An 18,003-nucleotide genomic window follows, 5' to 3' on the forward strand; every position below is an offset into this window, starting at 1 on the left:
GTCTGTAATGCACTAAGGCTACAGTTATTTAGTACTGCGTGGAGACAGGACACAATTCTCCTCTTCAACAGAATAGAAAACATCCTTCAGACAAAGATGTTTTTTAAACTTATTGCCTATCTCCTCCCAAGAGTAAGTGAGCTTTGGTTCTTCTTGTACATCAGAGCTCAGAGATGATTAGAGACTTGCTAAACTAAAAAAAGACAAGTTATTAGGAAAGCAATGTCACTTACTTCTTAAAAATCACCAATCATGAATTCCAAATGATAAAAATGACTGATTGGAAAAACAGTGCTTTTATTTACAAAGATGATATGGTTTAGCCAGCTTACCATTTCTTAGCTAACCTTACCCTACTTAACCTGTGCTTTATTTGAAAACAAACTTCAGGTTTAGACACACATATGTTTCAGATATGCTTGTTTTCATCAACATCCAGGAACTTGATGCTGGAAGCTCAAACGCAGTGCAATTTGCAACTGAATACCCAAGAACAGTTTAATATTACAAATTGGAATTATAATTCAAGTTTCCATTATTACTCAAAAGAAAGAAATCACCACTTAAACATCAAGAACACAGCAAGGAAAGCACTTTCTGGATTCATACTGCAGCATGGGTTTCATTTTTGAATTAAATACTTGAAAAATCATAAAGCCTTGTCAAAAAGGCAGAATAAGGAGTTCTTTATTTTAATCAACATTGAAATAAGCCCTGTAAGCTTACCGAGCAAAATAGCCTTGTCGCCGTTCCTTCTTCTCTTCCTTGGTCTCCATTATTTACAGTGAAATGGGCAAGGTGAGCAGCCAAGCGTGATGCTCTTTCTCCCGTCAGTACCTCATATCCAGGCAGAGTCTCCTGCACATAACAGTTAAAAACAGGAAGTTCATAAATCAACATGCCAACAACACCTACAAAACCCAACAGGTTGTGGAAATACAACTGACCCAGTGACAAAGCGAAGTAAAACTTTAACCAATGTTTGCTGGGCACTATCCATTTAGTATACAATGAGACAAACCAATAAATGCACTCAGGCCAGTTTCTCAGCAGTGGAAGAGACATTTTTGCAAAACAGGTAATCCAAAGAGCAGCATCAGGTTTTAAATCTCTGGAAAGATTAAACTACTTTCAAGTTTATACCAAAACATCTTCCAGGTCTCATGCATTTCCTAGACAGGGAGATCAAGAGAAGCTTTGGAAATATATAGTACAAACAGAATAGCCAGTAAGACAAACAATGCTCACTTTGCATTTAAATTTTAAATTACTAAAAATACTATAATATTGTTAGAGATCTGAAAGTTTTAAAATAATGTAAAAGTAAAAGGAGTGATCTACATTCTCTAAAAGGTTTGAATGTTGTGACCAACATACAAGTTCAAAAAAACATACAGGGAGAAATAAGATGGACCTCTGGCTCTCCAGATGAAATGTAATCACCTTGAAATAGGTAGAACTCAGGAAGGTTATCTAGGTTATCCCCCACTGAGAAGTGGGGGAAAAAATAAAAAAAAAAAAATCAAAAGAAAAAAAAGCGGGGGGGGTAGATCGGTAACACTGGTTTTTGACATGAAAATCACCACCTCTTGGCAAAATGTTATACCAAGGCACTTGGAACACAGGAACTGAAAATTTCTGAACTGCTTTATAATTACTGTAATTAACAACATGGCACATAAACTGCTGTCCAAGATCCCTGCCAAGATGTTTTATCATTTTCCTCTCCTCAACATACATTTAACCAGCACTGATGAGTTGTGCACATGCACAAAGTAAGTTAACTTTAGAGTTTTTTACCAGTATTTCAGAATAAACTCAAACCAGAAGTTACTACTAAACATTTTAGTCTAATGGGCTGTATAACAAAGAAATGAAAGCCACATAAATTATGATTCATAGCAAAAGAAAAAAATCCTCTGGGACCTAATCAGTTTCCATTATTTTCCCCTACATTTAAAGATCACAAGCTACAACTGCCAGATGTCAATAAAAGAGATGATGCAGCAAAGGCAGACTAATCTACTTGAAAAACCCAAGAACAAATCATGCTAGACTCTGCTAGAAATACTAACCACAATTTTCTTTCTTTATTGATGAATGATTAGTCCACAGCATATGAAGCCCATTGCTTCCAAATGCACTTTTTCTAACTCATTAGTTTTGAATACATCCAGTGCATCAGAGAGAATCAAGTTACTCTCATTTTTTCACATCAGGCAGTGTTACAGTAATGGGTATTCTTTAAAGGGCAAGTATCTGACATCTTTAGCTTTATGAAGAGAATACTATTTTACCTCTGCAAGGTAACACATGATGCAGCCTTCAGATGGACACAGAAACCTACATGACAGAAGCACAACAGCAGCATCAGAACCAACTGGCCTGCTCAGATGTTCAGCCTGTATGAAGATACCACATACTTCCTGAGAACTCTGATGCATCTCTTTCTTCTCTGTGGGAGCAGGTTCTTAGAACTTCAGAGGATCAGAACGGGTGGCTTCATTAGCACTGTCTTTAGAGCTACAGTAAGTCTTTCAAAGTGTACAACTACAGCCTCTACAGTGAATTACAAAAAGAGCTCAAAAAAGAGGAACCACTTTTCCCCCTTCACCTACTTTGCCTTCACTACATTGTGATGCAGCATGAGGGCACTGACAAGTCAGAGCTGAGTCCCACAATGACACCAAGAACTATCAAATAACCCCAAAGCATCAATATAGTATTAATTAAAAGTAATAATATTAATTAATCCCACAATCACAAGGTGAGCAGGACCCATGGAAATAAGAAGAGGGAATCTTGTTTCGTCCCTGAAACAAGATCAGTTGGGATGAACAGAGGCAAGAGAGATCTGTCCTCACTGCCTAATCCCGTGCAAGAGTCAGTGGTATGTTCTTTCCATTCATTCCCTTCCTCTCCCATGATCTAACACGCCTAGCCAGGGAACTATCTGCCCAGCTCCAAGGGAGCACTACTACCCAGGGAGCCAGGAAGAAAAAATCCCTGCCTGCCCACAGCCCTGTCAGGCCCAGTGCCAGAGCAGCCAACCCCTGCTTCAGCAAAAAGGGGCACAAAAAAAGAGAGAGGAGGTTAAGCCTGGACCTAACCACAGATGCTGCAGGAGGTGCCAGCACCAAACTAGCAAAGCACTGCTCAGCTCCCCAAGGGACGCCGTTTGCTTTCATCAGTGCTAAACAAAGCCAGCAATGCCAACATGGGTATGGAGCCTGTTCTTCTTACATCAAATAAATGCAACTCCAAGTCCTTTCACGTGGTGAGGAGAAAAAAAACCAAGAATTTTAAAAAATTAAATAATTATATTCATAACAGATGGGCACTCAGTAAATTGGAATGTTATCCACAGACCGGACACAGCAGAGGCATTCAGGCAGTTTTTTTTTTCTTTCACTAATAAAAATATACAGTAATATAATATCCAGTCACCAATTAAAATATGTTTTCATAATGGCATAATATGATGTTAGATCCCACTCTAAAACTTACTTAGCTTACTTTCTTAGAAGAAACAATAGTGTTGTTCTAGAAAGGCATATTAAAGTCTGAAAACTATACTTTGAAAAGATAGTACCAGAAATAGCAAACTGATTAGGAATGCTGATTTCTTACGTTCTGAGTTTACTTGTGTTGTTAGGAATTTTGTACTAGTTGCCTTAAAGGAAAAAAAATAGAAAACCTGACAGCTAGAAGGAACATAGCACAGCCTGCAGCAATTGCTACAGAAAACTAGTATTTCGTATTTCTGAGAGGTTCTTTTCAATTTTAGTTTTTTAAGCAGTAACAACACAATAGTTACATATGTCACTGACAATTTAAAGTTACATCAAAAAAGGCAAACCTACTCCACATTTCTTCCCTATTTGTCCTTTGATATTTTACAAGAAAAAACCCCAAGGTATTCCTTATGACCTGCTTAAAATATTATTAAGGCTATATGATTAAAATTAATCTTAGTTTCCTGGTAGCTCCTTTCTGGTAGAGATGAATACTGAATCAGTAGACTATTAAAAATGTACATATTTCGGGGATATTTATATGCTGAAAAACAGACAACTTACTCATATATCATGAGTTCAGTCCAAACTCAAATGATGATAAAGCTGATTTTATATAAATTTCAGGCTCAGTTTAACCTTTTCTACACACTAAAACAGAAATAGACTGTGAAAAGCTTATATGTCTACAGCACTGCTAATTCTTTAATTAGGCATTTTCAAGGCAAACCAAACAATACATTTCATGTTCAAAATTGGCTACCTTCCAAATTTAGCCAGTGTCAGCCCCTGATAATTATATAAAGAAAATAACAAAACATATAAACATGCAGTGTTCTTTCTTATTTTAGGCCCACTTCTCTTAATATTTTAATTTACATTTATTCATTTCTGGATACTTGCTTTGTCTATCTAGTCTTGGTGCCAGGGAGTTTAGGGGATGTTACTGAAAATTTGTAATTAGGATAAGAATGCTCAGCAAGGCCACAAAAAAAAAAATTAAAAAATATTTTAGTTATAATCACAGGAACAGACTGAACTCCTGACATGGATACCTATACCACTTCAACTGTCTCTACACTCTCAAGACCTCCAGAACCTGCTTCTAGGTCTTGCTGTCCTCCCTACAACCTGGCAGTGCAGGACAGCAGCCTCCTGCACTGGTACATTCAAAGTAGCAGCAGAAGATGCCCTAAGTGCAAGGATAAACAAAGGGAATGGAAGATTAAAAATAAATTAGTGTGTGAATAGAGAACCCTTTAAAGACTTTGATAAATGTACAATTTTTAAAAATTCCTTTTTCTTCCTTTTCCTTCCCTTCTCATGCATGAAGAATAATCTACCTTGCTACTTGCAGTTTAAGTAGTTCACATTTTCATGAAACAAGAAAAAGTCCTGCTTGCTGTGCTCAGGGGTAAGCACCCAGAAATCCCATCTGCTGACTCTAAAGCATCAACAAGCAGTCCTTCAGTTGTGGGCATTACTTTCCAAAACCGTGCACATGAACAACAGTACATCCAACAGCACAGCAATGCAGAAGCCAATGAAGCATCTGATTATTTTCAGAACATTCAGTGGACTTGATAGCTTTTCTCCGGCCATCTGTGCCCACTGCAAGTCCTGGAAAAACATACAGAAAAAACCAAAACATTCAAGATCATGCAAGTCTCTAGACATATTTTCCATGATCCCATAGAGCTAGTATCTCTCAGCCTCTCATGAGGTAGGAAAATTATGTAATTCTCTGCTTTGCAAATGGAGAGCTGAACTGTAAGAATTACTTCCACATGCTCAAATGAGAGCAGAAGAGTAACGTGTGCAGGTATCCTCCCAGTAGCTTTAATCCAGATCAATAACCAGCAGCAATGAGGACACAGGAGGAGATTACTTTCACAAGGAGATACCTATTATTTTCTGTGAAATTTAAACTGACTAATTTCGGAAATCAATAGCACAGTCTCGATTTTATCTGGCTCTGTGGGTATATGCGTAAGAATCATAGCTCAGATCCACAAAAGAAAATAAAAATCCTAACTCACTCCTCTGAGGATCCAGGCTCATTCAGCTCCTTTAGCAAGGAGCAAGTATGTAAAAAAAAGCAATTAACTGAGTTTAGGAAAACTAAGTCAAGGAAAGTGTATTCCATATCTTAGCAGGAGCCCCATAATGCAAGAGACAGTGGCAACAATAACACTGTGAACAACAAGCAGGCAAGGTGAGAGGTCTGCACAAATATTTTTCCAGTTAGGAAGAGCAGATGAAGGCACAAGACTTCCAGTGAGACAGCCAAGCAGACAGGGCCATAGCAAGGGAGACCCCACTGTGCTGAGGGAACAGGATGTTGCCCAGACACACCACGTAGCTCTCATCAGCCCTCTGGTACAGTGTCCCACACAACAGTAATTTTTTATTTTTGCTTCTTTGTTATATCTCTGCCCCTGAGACTACAAATACCACGCACATCGGTTCACAGCACTGCACACTTCCTATCACCTGCTGTAACACCAACATTCAAAACCGTTCATATTCAGACATGAAGCATTACTAATGATCTGGCTTAGGTCTGCAACTCTGCAACAGAGTATCTTCTTATAAATTACAAGTCTCCTGTGTACATGTGCCAATTCTGACCCCTAAAAGATGCAGCACGAGAGACGACAAGGGTTACACCAATAAGCCAGTACTAAGACCAATAAAAAAAGAAAAGGTATGTTTGCAGCACTTCAAGAGCAATGTTAAAAATATCTCTCAAGTTGGAAGAGTAAGAAATTGTAGAACAAATCACAGATAGAGGGGAAGGAGTTTCAGTGTATTAGATCTGAAATCGAACCCTCGAGGCTTGCTAGTTGTGCCTCTGATGAGCCCAAAGCAGTTAGCAGAGCACTGTGCAGATGCAAATAAATAAAAACACATACCATCTTTAAACATAAGGTGACAGAAGCAGTTTAACATGGAAGAGGAGACATTTTAATTTGCTACTGGTCATATAAATGCCTATTATTAAGCTTCACAAGCCAAAACACTAATAATAACTCTTGCATTTATTTCCATACACTTCCCATTTTTAAAACCAGGAAAGTGAATGCACACTTGCACTTTAGGAGAAATGCTAAACTTTGCAGCATTTCATTAATGCCTCACTGACTGGACTAACCAGGCCGAGTTCTACTGCTTTTAGGTTCAGCTAGTATATTTCAGTCGGTGTAATAGAAAAGACAAAAGTTTCTGTATAAATGTACAGCATCTCAAGATGAAACATAACAAAAATGCACAGCCAGCAAAGAGGAGAGTAAGCTGCAACTTCTTTTAGTCTTTTCTTTAGGCTGAATTACCTAAGAAGAAGTGAGATTGGAAGCTTTCAGAAAAGTACCTAGCACAAGGAAGTAAAACACAGCACAGACTTAATACATTCAATACATTCAATAGAATGGATTCAAAAAATGTTTATTCTAAAGCCATCTGAAATATGGAATTATTTTAAAACAATTATATAATTACATTATAATTATGATGTATAGTGTACCATTCTAAAACATTAATAAGCTCTATAAAGACATTCTAGTCCATTACACATAACTAGAGGGTGCTAAACTAACCCAGAAGAGCTACTCTACCTTTACTCAGGTGAATAATCCTTCTTTAAGCTTTCATCTTTGAAGTATTATGCCTGCCACGTTTCTTGTGACAAAGGTACACTCTTTAAACCCACAAAAAATAAAATTACAAAAATTAAGAGACAGAAAAATAAGTGTGTAAGCAGAAGCAATTTCTAGACGACTTCTTCATATTAAACACAGAACAGTCACAATTTCTGTGTCTCCAAATAGAGAGAAACAAGGAGATTCAATGTGGCTATTTGCATGCTGTGGGCCCTCAAGGACAGTGAAGATAAGATCTGGAGATAAGGCAGGCAAAGAAAACAAACACCCGTGCTCTTGAGGAACAGGGTATAACGTTTAGGAGGTTATTATCCTCTCTAAAGTGGTGTAGTACACTAAAAGTTCATGCATTTTCATTCCCTACTAATGAAGTAAGAACAGGATAAGCTTAGATCACCTTCAGTGTCTCTACAGCATTTCCAACAGTCTGTCCACATGAACAAAGTTCAAATAAAATAAATGGCAATCAATGTAGCAGAAACATTTCTGATTCAGAAACATAACAATAACAGAACTCGATTCAACTCCAAAGATCTCTCCAGATATATTATTCCTGCCTTACTTGGGAAGATGCTTTAACCCACAAACTCAGGCTGTCATGTTTCACACAGAGTAAGAAGAAACAAATGTGCTACCAGAAATTCCACATCACCAGTCAGGTTATCACGAGACAAAAACATCGAGATTTAGTCTTCCCTCATTGGCAGCTGAGCATCACCAGATGCATTTTCCATACAGAACAATGCATTTTACTGCTTAACTCAGCTTCAGTTGCTAGACAGAAACTGGTTACAAAACACAGCATAAACTATTAACAGGCAGAGTGCTATGCTATTCCAAATGTAAAAGTGCAGTGCTGTTGGAAATCAGGCCACCTGGGAAGATTTTCATTTTTAGGTCAACAAGAACATTGCTGCAGATGTTCTAAAATAATTAATACCTTCATCTTACTTTATCTCCTGTTTTAACCTGCCCCAAATAAAATAAGCATAAAGTCCAAGCCCTCTGACCCCGCAGATTTTCACACTCGTATTGTACAAGTATACACAGTGTTGCCCTCTGTAACTACTGGAAAGAAAGAGGTGGGGAGGTGGCAGTCAGCCTCTTCTCCCAGGCAATTAATAATAGGACACAAGGAAAGGACTTAAACTGTGCCAGGGGAGGTTCAGGGTAGATATTTGGAAATATTTCTTTGCTAGAATAGTGGAAAGGATTGGATTGTATACTCCTCAAGGAAGAGAGGGAGTCACTACTCCTGGAAGCATTCAAAAAATGAACAGACATAGCACTTTACAATATAGATTCAGTCAAAAATTGGATTTTATTATCTTAGAGGTCTTTGCCAACCTTAATGACTCTGTGATTATATGAACCATAGAAGGATGAGGTTTACCATACCCAGAGAGGGTAAGATGGATATCACTGTTCCCTTACCTCTGCCCGGAGCACGTAGGCATATACAACACATAACACCAAGTACCTGCAGTTTTCTAAAATACGAAAAACTGATGAACATTCAACACATCAACTAGCATTCAGGAAACCCCCTTAGCATTACCTTGCTGTTTTGTCAGTCAATGCAATCATGTTCCTTGCTTGGAACAATTAGTTTCATGATCTGTTTAGTATTTCAGAGAAAGCCTTGCACTTCTGTTTTGATAAGGTCAAGAAAGAGACATACAAGCAACCACGTCACACCCACACCCAATGAATTACAGGCTCTCTACCAGGTTTATAAGGGCCATGATCAAGTCCTCCTTAGATTCCCCTCTCCCCATACTCAGAATGCCGCTAAAGGCCACTGGATCCACAGTGTCACATATTTCAGGCTGGCCACACTCTAGTTGCTTTGATGCATCAGCTTACACAGGCCACAACAAATGTAGCAAAACAGCAGCATCACAGCAGACAGCTGAACTGCAATCCTTTGGTGATTAAGGGGACCGTGACCAGTCAAAGTGCCAAGCCAAAGAATTTGGGCTTTCCCTCATCTCAGGCTGTTAGAATCTGTCCATGGAGCAAGCAGCTGTCAGTTTGATGTATTACTGCCCTTTGCCTTTCTCCCTTTTGCCCACTTCAGCTGCTTGGTAACACTCCTCCACCCAAAACTATCACACCAATGACTCGCAGCAGACTCGGCAGAAGTGGCTCTGTATCTGCATTTCAGTTTATATCCCACCATGCCAGCTCACACCCACTTCCAGCAGGCTTTGCTGCACACAGCTGAATTACAAGCATACCCTCACATCAGACAGACCTACGGCAGAGAGCTCAGGCAGAAAACCATCAGTATGACTCCCTGAGCAGCAACTTTGTTCTGTGGGCATTAACAAGCACACACGTGGAAAGATGAGTGCCAGCATTCATGGGATGACAAACAGACTACAAAAGACAAACACATGACCTCAGCTTCACAGCAAACTTGCTCTCTTCTCAGCTCTCTTCTCACCAACACAAGAAAGGCATTTATATGAAATGTAAATAAAGCTGAGGTACAGCAGAAAGAGACTGGTGTTTGAAGACTTAAATCACAAAGCCACAAAGATGTGGCTTGATGCTTGGCATAAATATCTATTTTGTCAATCACGGGTACCATAAATCATCTTCTGTTTACAATTATTAATTAGTTTAGGTTCCAAAGGTTTATATTAAATATTCCCACTGTAGTTAATGAGACTTGATTAACATGTTAGTAATGCTTTTTTAAGGACAAGACCAAGCAACAAGAAATCCCTGATGAACAAATCCGTTAGTCTATCAGAAAGCATCATAAATGGTCAGCTTTTTTATGTCAAGCACATTTCCAGCATTATACACAATCATGAAAATTACTGGAAACTTCTCTTTAAAAGGATCCCACCATTTTCAGGCGTTTAGAAAAAGAACGTCAAAGCAACCCAGAGACACTATATTGTGGAAGATTATTCATTCCTTCAAAAAAGCAATTAGACACAAGAGTTACTTGAAGGTAAAATTATAATTTTTAAGTTTCAGTTCAACACCTCTTTTCACAATTGACCCTGATTCATGCAAATTCCAGGTCATCACTTCTTCTCTATCATCTATCTCCCAACTGAGAAGCAAAGAAACTGAGGAGTGAGGGCAGAAAGGAGTCTAGCAGTAATGTGATGCAAATGTTTTCCCATCTGAAACACTGTTAACAGAACCAAAATGCTAGGTTTCCATAGCAACCTGAACTGTGTCACATGCTTACACTGTATATTAAGTAACATTGAACAGTTTAAGTGTAACACAAAATCCTGTACGCTTGTAATGTACAAAATTAACACTGGAAACCTTCACTATTTACTATTTGCTTAATCTGCAAAATTTATTGCAGTCTGTTGACTGTGACCTTGTATTTCATCTATGCAGCCTCATAGGTGCTCCAATGCTGTCAGTGTAAGGTGTATCAAAACTGCAATGATCAACAATAAATCGAACTCTCTCCACACTGCATAGACTGTTTTTAAAAAAGCAGCAATGTTTCTAATTATTTCTTTCTTCCTTGCAAAATCCCTTTAGACATGGTGTAAGAGAAGGTTATTTAGTTGTCTTGCCCTTCTGAAATATCCTGAAAACATCTTACCTTTTTTCCTTCCTCCACCTCCAGATTCCTGTAAACACTACACAAGTTGCTGACCTTGTACCGAGTCACCTTGTGCTATATGCAGTGCAAAAACTCCCCTCTCAAACGGAATTCCCCTTGCTATACACCCGAGTACAGTCACACCTACTAATTAGACAGTGACTCTTTGAAGAGCTACTTGCTTCTTCAGAAGCAGAAACAGAAAAGTTCTTTCAATTTTTCTGTGTTCTAACCATCTGTGCACAGCCAACTCCTCGAAATTATTCAGGTAAGTAAAGTTACCTATATCTATGTATGCAGAGAAGGTAGAACAATGTTATGATTCATACAAAACTGTTACATGCCACCTTTCCTTCAGCATAGCTAATTGGGCTTTTACTTGCTCAACTCTGCATGTGTTCAATCAGTGAGACGGTTCAGGGCTTAACTAAACAACAAAAAAGTTAAAAATACACCTGAATTAAGCTTGAGTACTCTTGCATAAAAAACAGATGTGTGGAAATTTTCTGGCAAAGCAGTAGCAGTATATAATTTAATTTCAGATTACTCAAGTGTTTTAAACATTATTATAGAACTGAGGTTCTCTTGTTGAATAAAAGAGACTAATTTTGAAACTAAAATTCAAACATCTTACACTGATAGTACCAACAAAGTAACTCAGCATTCTGAAGCTAGATATCTCCTTTTGCTGGGGGGGAGAGAACCAAACACCACAAAGTCAGAAAAATGGCAGCTTCAATTCCTCCAGTGTTGCAATTTCACTAAAGCCATCCATCTCAGCCACATCAACCAGGAGCCACAACAGAGACTCTGATCTCTCTACTCCTGTACCAAGTGCATTCAGAGGGACTACTCACACAGATTGTTTGTGACACCTAAGCACGCATGTGCACAACTGGGGCCCAAAGATGAGAGATGATAAATTTCTGTTCACCGCAGGTTATACCTGACATAGCTGCTAACGTTTCAAAAGAAACCTTTGTATTCTCTTGTTTACAGCTACACCAATGTAATTGCCTGCCCCTTCTCAAATTGAAGTCAGCCAAAGCAGTTAATGCATTAACAAGTTTTGGACTTGGCCTTGCTTTTTTCCATGTTAAAGCACCTATTTTTGAGTGGCTGTAGTCCTTCCATTTTTGGTATTAAAACTTAAAATTTGTCTTGGAAAATCTGTTAAAACTAGGTAGAGACCAACACTTTAAAAAAAATACAAAAAGCAGTTTGCACCTACCCCATCATGGTGCATTAGTGATTTGTAGTTACAAAGGACTGACATATTACCTGTGAAAAGGGTATTACCTCAGAGCTAGATTTGTAGAAACAAGGATCATTTTGGTTGAAAAAGACATTTAAGGTCATCAGGTTTAACCAGAAACCTACTCATGTCTTGCCAATAATTATGACAGGACCTAGGATTAAAACTCATACATCCAATCCCAAGCACATGGCTGGACTGACCTCATGAACAGGTCTAGCTTCCACAGGTCAAAATTGCTTTTCTGAGATATCTGCATGCTGGACTCAGGCAAGTAAAAAGAAGGGGCAAAAAATAAGTGAAAAGAAGCAGGAAATGAGATATGTTTCAAGGCCAGATGAAGTAAATTCCAATTTATAACATCGGATTCTGTCATCCTAGAGCCTTTCAGTGAGAAAATCATTCACAGGTCTTTCATCACAGAATTCACAAAAAACAGTATGTGGCACAAAGAAGAAATCAAGACTTATACAACAGATGTAGAACACAGTACTGTAGAACATGTTATTGTAATTGCAATATAAAGTTGACAGCAAAGCAGTTAAGATTTGAAAATTGTACTCAGTACTGAATGTGAAGTCCTGATTCCAATGACATCCATGGAAGTCTGATGCTTTACAAAGCTTCTAGATCCAAAAAAAACTCCCCAACCAAACCAAAGCAAGCAAACAGGGAAAAAAAAAACCAAAACAGCAAGAAAACTCCACAATCAGAGGAGAGGCTTTTGAAAGACTGTTACCATTTACTAAGGGATGACAGTTTTTCCCCAGAAATGTATTTTTTAACTTGAAGCCTTTACATCCCAAACTATACACCGGTCCACAACAAAACAAACACATGACAGTTACCAAGTAAGAAGAAATACATGTCTCCTCCGAAGCACCTTAAAAAAATCAGGCTTGGTGCTACAAATAGTTCTTTCAGCTGCACCACCCTTCCTTTTGCAAACCTCTTGGCGTTCCACTTGCATTTGCACACACTACGTACAGCACCCTTCAATCACAACTCATTCCTATAGGAGCAAGATCCCAATTCTGCAAGGAGCAGCATCGCTCTGCTCTGCCAGGTCTGAGTCCACGTCTGCTTCCTTAGAGGAGATCAAAGAAACGAACGCACCTGCCTTGCTCTTCTCATAGTTGAACTGTTCTCATAGTTGAGCAAAAGGGCTAGGAAGTGCTCTCCTGGATGCAGTGTTATCCCACAGCTCACGACCCGTGGAGGCCAGGAGAATCCTTCAACACATGCCAATGTCCAAAGTCTGGTTCATTCCCAGGGTTCATGTTCCTTGCTCTTTCTAACCTCCCTGTAGAAGATTCATTATTTCTTGGTTTTGCTGTACCGTTTTGGTTTCAAGATCAGTCTCTAGTGCCCCACCCCTAAAACTTGCCTATTATCTGCCAGGGTCAGCCTGGGAACTATCAGAGCAGGGCTTAGAAAAGGACAAAACTAGTTGACAAAACACTGAAACTTACTTCTCGTGCAATAGGGTCAGGTGCACAGTGTCAACAGTGAGGGAGAAAAGAAAACTAATCTTCATCTCCTTAATATCTTTTCATTGTGTTACTTGTACTAACAGAAATGATGCACTACAAACAGAATCCAATTTTCAAAATAAACAACTCATTTAAAAATTTGTCCACTGAGGATTAGCAGCAGAGACTCTTTTTAAGGAATCTAGAATTCCTGATAGAAAGGAAACAAATGGACATTTAATGTGATGTGAGGTGAGCAACCACATCAGCACTAGCCCAAAGGAGATTTTCCTTTCCATCCTGTAAGTATAACTGTAGCAGGACACAAATACAGATGTCACAAGAAGTTCTTGCCTAGCCTCTGCACACTGATGTGATGCTACCCTCTATTCACCCCTAACTAAAAGGCACACCTTACTAATACCATCCAGTACCATACACTAAAAAAAAAAAAAACAATACCACAGAACAAAAACAAAAAACCAAATTACTTGTAAATCAAATGAAATTTCTTCAGTGGCTACCTAACCACGAGGACTGGAGAACAACCCATGGCACTGGGAGAAAGCCATCCTTTTCATTCCTTTGTGGTTCTCAATTCGTTTCCTAACTAGCTGATGATGACCCAGGCTGCTTGTGACTTGATCACATATATTTAGGTGGCAAGAGGACTTTCATGTTCATCAGCTGTTAATCACTTGGGCCAGATCTGCACAAGCGACTGGCTCACAGCAGGCAAAATCAATCTGTCACCACATACCTGGCCACATTCCAGCACACTGTTCCATAACAAAGTAAAAGTTTCAGCTCCTTGGGTCTTCACCTATTGTCACCAAGATATCACCACTTACACCACATAGCTACCAGACAATGCCTGCATTTCAGAAGTTTTTGGAGCTGGAGCAGAAGGTACAGACTAGATTTTATAGCATGGATTACCACAGCTCATACCTTTAGGAGTCTTTAGCAGCTTCACTACAAAAACCTTGATCAGCAGCTAGGATGGAAAAAGGGAGTACAAAATGTCAAACACTGCTTATATAAGAGAAGAATTTCTTTTTAATAGAAATTCTAAATATCATGGAAAAAAATCTTCATTAAAGAAAAATGTAAAATTATTATACACTTCAATGCTTCCCTGAATTACCTGAACCTTTATGAGAAAGTATGAAGGAAGAACTCAAGACACTCTCTGGCCTTTTGCTGAGTTTGCTGCAGCTACCAAAATCTGCATGCAGATTAAACCCAGCTTTATCACAAGTACCCAGGTCTTTGGCATCAGTACAGCTGCTTTAAAAGCATTCTAAAAATGGTACTTTTTAAGTTGAGAGTGAAATAAAGCCCTTGCCACCAGACTGGGGCACTACTTAACCATGAGACAGCTAACTACAGCAAAAGCCTACTGACACAGCAGAGAAGCAGTGCCAAGCCACTGACAACACCGAGTTGTTCCACATAGCATCTCCTATAAAGTAACAACCTAGGCAGACCCAAAGATTTTTTTGCAATCACAGCATCACCTGATCTGGCAGAAAGCCATCCACATCTCTTCCCCTCTGAATCAAGGTGGCAGCGATGCTTTGTGAATATTCATATTTTTTTTCTAACTGCTGCGTCACCTTAGAATACTTCAAAAGAAAACAAACTAGAAAATAAGACAGATGGCATGTGGGGCAGAAAGCAGAAAAAAATAGACTAGAGTAACAGCCGACAGAGAGAGCACTGCTAGAAAAGGCTAAATTTACTTGAAAAGAAATGAGTCAAGGAATACATTACCTTTTCTTAATATAAGGCTGAGTTCAAGGAAGCAATAGCTCTCACTGTGAACTTTCCTAAAACAAAGCTGTGATTTCCTCTGCTTGGTGCACTGGAACCAGTCCTTGCCTGCAGTGTCTTAGATTTTGAGGAAATGGCCCTCATGTATCTTCAGAAACACTACTGAGAAGATCCCAAAATCAGTCACTATTGGGTGAGAGTACAGTAAGAAAATTTCCTTTCTAGAAATAATACTAACAAAAAGCTTTTAAATCCTAAAGTGAACACAAAATGAAACATAAACCATATTATTTTGACATTGTAACCAAAAGATAAAAACGTATCTTGCCTGTATAAACAGGTACAATTTCCCTGCTAAGCTAGCATGTTTTCTGTTCCTGTAAATCAGTTTGATATTACCATTACTTAAACATGGGTACTCATACAACCCACATGTCAAGAAGGAGTTGAAAAAAAACCCTGCAAAACATACAGAGAAGCCATAAGGAAAGCAGCAACAGGGAAGAAATGGCACCTCAGTGGGATCTACATATAGCATGCTTAATTACAGGTCAGGAGTACTACAGTGCACAGAATAACTGAGCAGGGAACAGCTTCACTAAGCTCTTACAGGGGCATTGGATCACATAGCACCAGGAACTTGAGGCATGCAACTGACAGCACAGTTCACCTCTCATGATAAATAACCAGAAAGGCTTACTGAGATTATGATGAGTACTCTACACATTGAAAAATTCAAGTCTAATCCAGAAGTCTTCCTAAAGGATGAACTGTGGTTCCATGACAAGTGTAGAGAGGTCAGGAGGATGCTATATGGTACTGAGCTGGTACTCTTTCTCCAAGCTTGGTCAGAGACTAGGAGCAGCACAGCTGCAAGAGCAAAGCATTGCACCTGGTTGTGGGCACTTAGTAGAACCAACTGCAAAGCACTACTAGAGCCCCCAAAGCCTGCTTACACTCTGCCCTTGCAAGCAAGCTGGGGATAGACTGCAGATAACACACCCACGATCTGCAAGGTTGCAGAGGGCTGCCCACCCCAAAGCTGAACAAACAGTTCCCAACATACAACTTCCAGCACCAGCACAACCACTCACGCCCACCTGACATTTTGACCAGGAACAAAGACATACAGCTTTTCGCCTACAATTAAAACGGTTTGCAAAGAAAAGGGTGAAGGAAAAAAAATTACTCTTCTTAAGTGATTAATATGTCAGTCTGAAACATTTTGTTTGGGGATATATAATCAAATATAATTCCTCTAGCCGGCTGTGAATTTTGTCATTAACTCACTGTTTCATAAATTTGGCTAGGGAAAAATGACAAGGGAATCAGATTTTAAAAAGGAAAAAAAAAAAAAAAAGGAGGAGAAGGAAAAAAGAACTGAAGACTTGTTTCTCCTTCTTTGCTTTCCTTCCTAGTCAAAGGAGATCACTTGAGTGAGCGCTCTTAATGCTGACTTCACTCATCAAATGTAGCATTACATTTCCTCTTTTTGGGAAAGTGTTCTTAACCCCCAGGACAAACTCACAGCAGAAATGGCAGCAAAGTGACGTGGACATTTTCCTCCTGTGAGGGTGAAGATCGCTCACAAAAGGGAGTGAGAAGCCACCAACACCATCAATAACTCCACCAACGGGTGGATATCTCACTAAAACAAGAGCTACATCTGTAAAGCCTTTGACTTTTTTGACTTATTGATTGTGATGATGAAGAGGTTTGTCAGTCAGCTGCCTTTTGGGTGAGAACATAGAATTTCTTCTGCCAGATGAGCTGAGGACCATGACTGCCTGCTGCTGAACTGGGCACCTACTGAGACACAAAGGGCACAAGCCAGGTGCTGGACAGACAGCTTTACCATTTTTCTCAGCACTGGTTATGTTCCAACTTTCCTTTCACGCCTACTGGATAGCAAAGGGAAATTGAGTCCCTTTGTCCTTCATTTCCATAATTATTGTTTGTGAGCAGCTCCAGCTGCCTAGAACAGCAATTTCTTGTGTCAGACCTCACTGCAGAGACTCACATAAAGTTCTCACCTCTGAAACATCCACCCAAATGGATGACTGCAGGGACTCACTCTGGCTGCAGTAACTAGCCATAGGATTCCCACAATTTTTTAAATTACCTTTCTGAAGAAGTATTATCGTCCAATCCAAATCACTCTCAAGTGAATTCACTTCTCTTGAAACAGAGGGGCTTTCTCCTTAACACTTAAAAAGATTTGCAAGCTGTCCCTTGAAGTCAGGGCCATAAGATAGCCAAACATCTACTAGATCCAGCCTTCAATCAATTTCAACTTTCTCTTTCAAAATCATGGATACACGTAGCAACAAAGCCATATTCCTAATAAGACAAGGACTGTTCCAATCAATTCTAACTCACTTCATCTCCAAACGGAATCACTTATCATTTCAGCAGCAGATGTGACACATCCAAACGGGAGTATGGCTACTGCTGCAGTGAGAACAGGCCACGGGGCAAAGCCAAGGAAAAAAAACCCAGAGACTGCCTCATGTCAACTTGGACAAATCAGGTGTTCTAGAAGTGTTTCTTTCCCATAACATAATATACAACAAGGAAAAAAAAGCAAAAAAGATAGGGAATTTCCCTCCAAGTGTAAGATTTTGATCCACTACTCAAGAAAAAAAAAAAAAAAGGAAAGCCATCAGACAGCATTCTGGCTACAAGCATCTACTTCAATACAACTCTTCAAGGGATCAACATTACTCAACGGTTTAGG

The 18,003-nt window shown here is 39.2% G+C and overlaps 1 protein-coding gene across 5 annotated transcripts in view; it reads right to left on the reverse strand.

Annotated features, from left to right (window-relative positions):
* The window catches only part of NCOA7 (nuclear receptor coactivator 7), an 81,704-nt gene that overhangs the window by 56,243 nt on the left and 7,458 nt on the right, over positions 1 to 18,003 (reverse strand). For all 5 annotated transcript variants that reach the window (XM_088161856.1, XM_088161858.1, XM_014876696.2 and 2 more), the window contains one exon: positions 727 to 858. In XM_088161856.1, the coding sequence (XP_088017982.1) occupies positions 727 to 776 (50 nt within the window). In that variant the 5' untranslated portion in view covers positions 777 to 858. The remainder of the gene's footprint in view (positions 1 to 726; positions 859 to 18,003) is intronic.

This window comes from Sturnus vulgaris, chromosome 3, assembly GCF_052056855.1.
Source record: "Sturnus vulgaris isolate bStuVul1 chromosome 3, bStuVul1.hap1, whole genome shotgun sequence".
Taxonomy (NCBI): Eukaryota; Metazoa; Chordata; class Aves; order Passeriformes; family Sturnidae; genus Sturnus; species Sturnus vulgaris.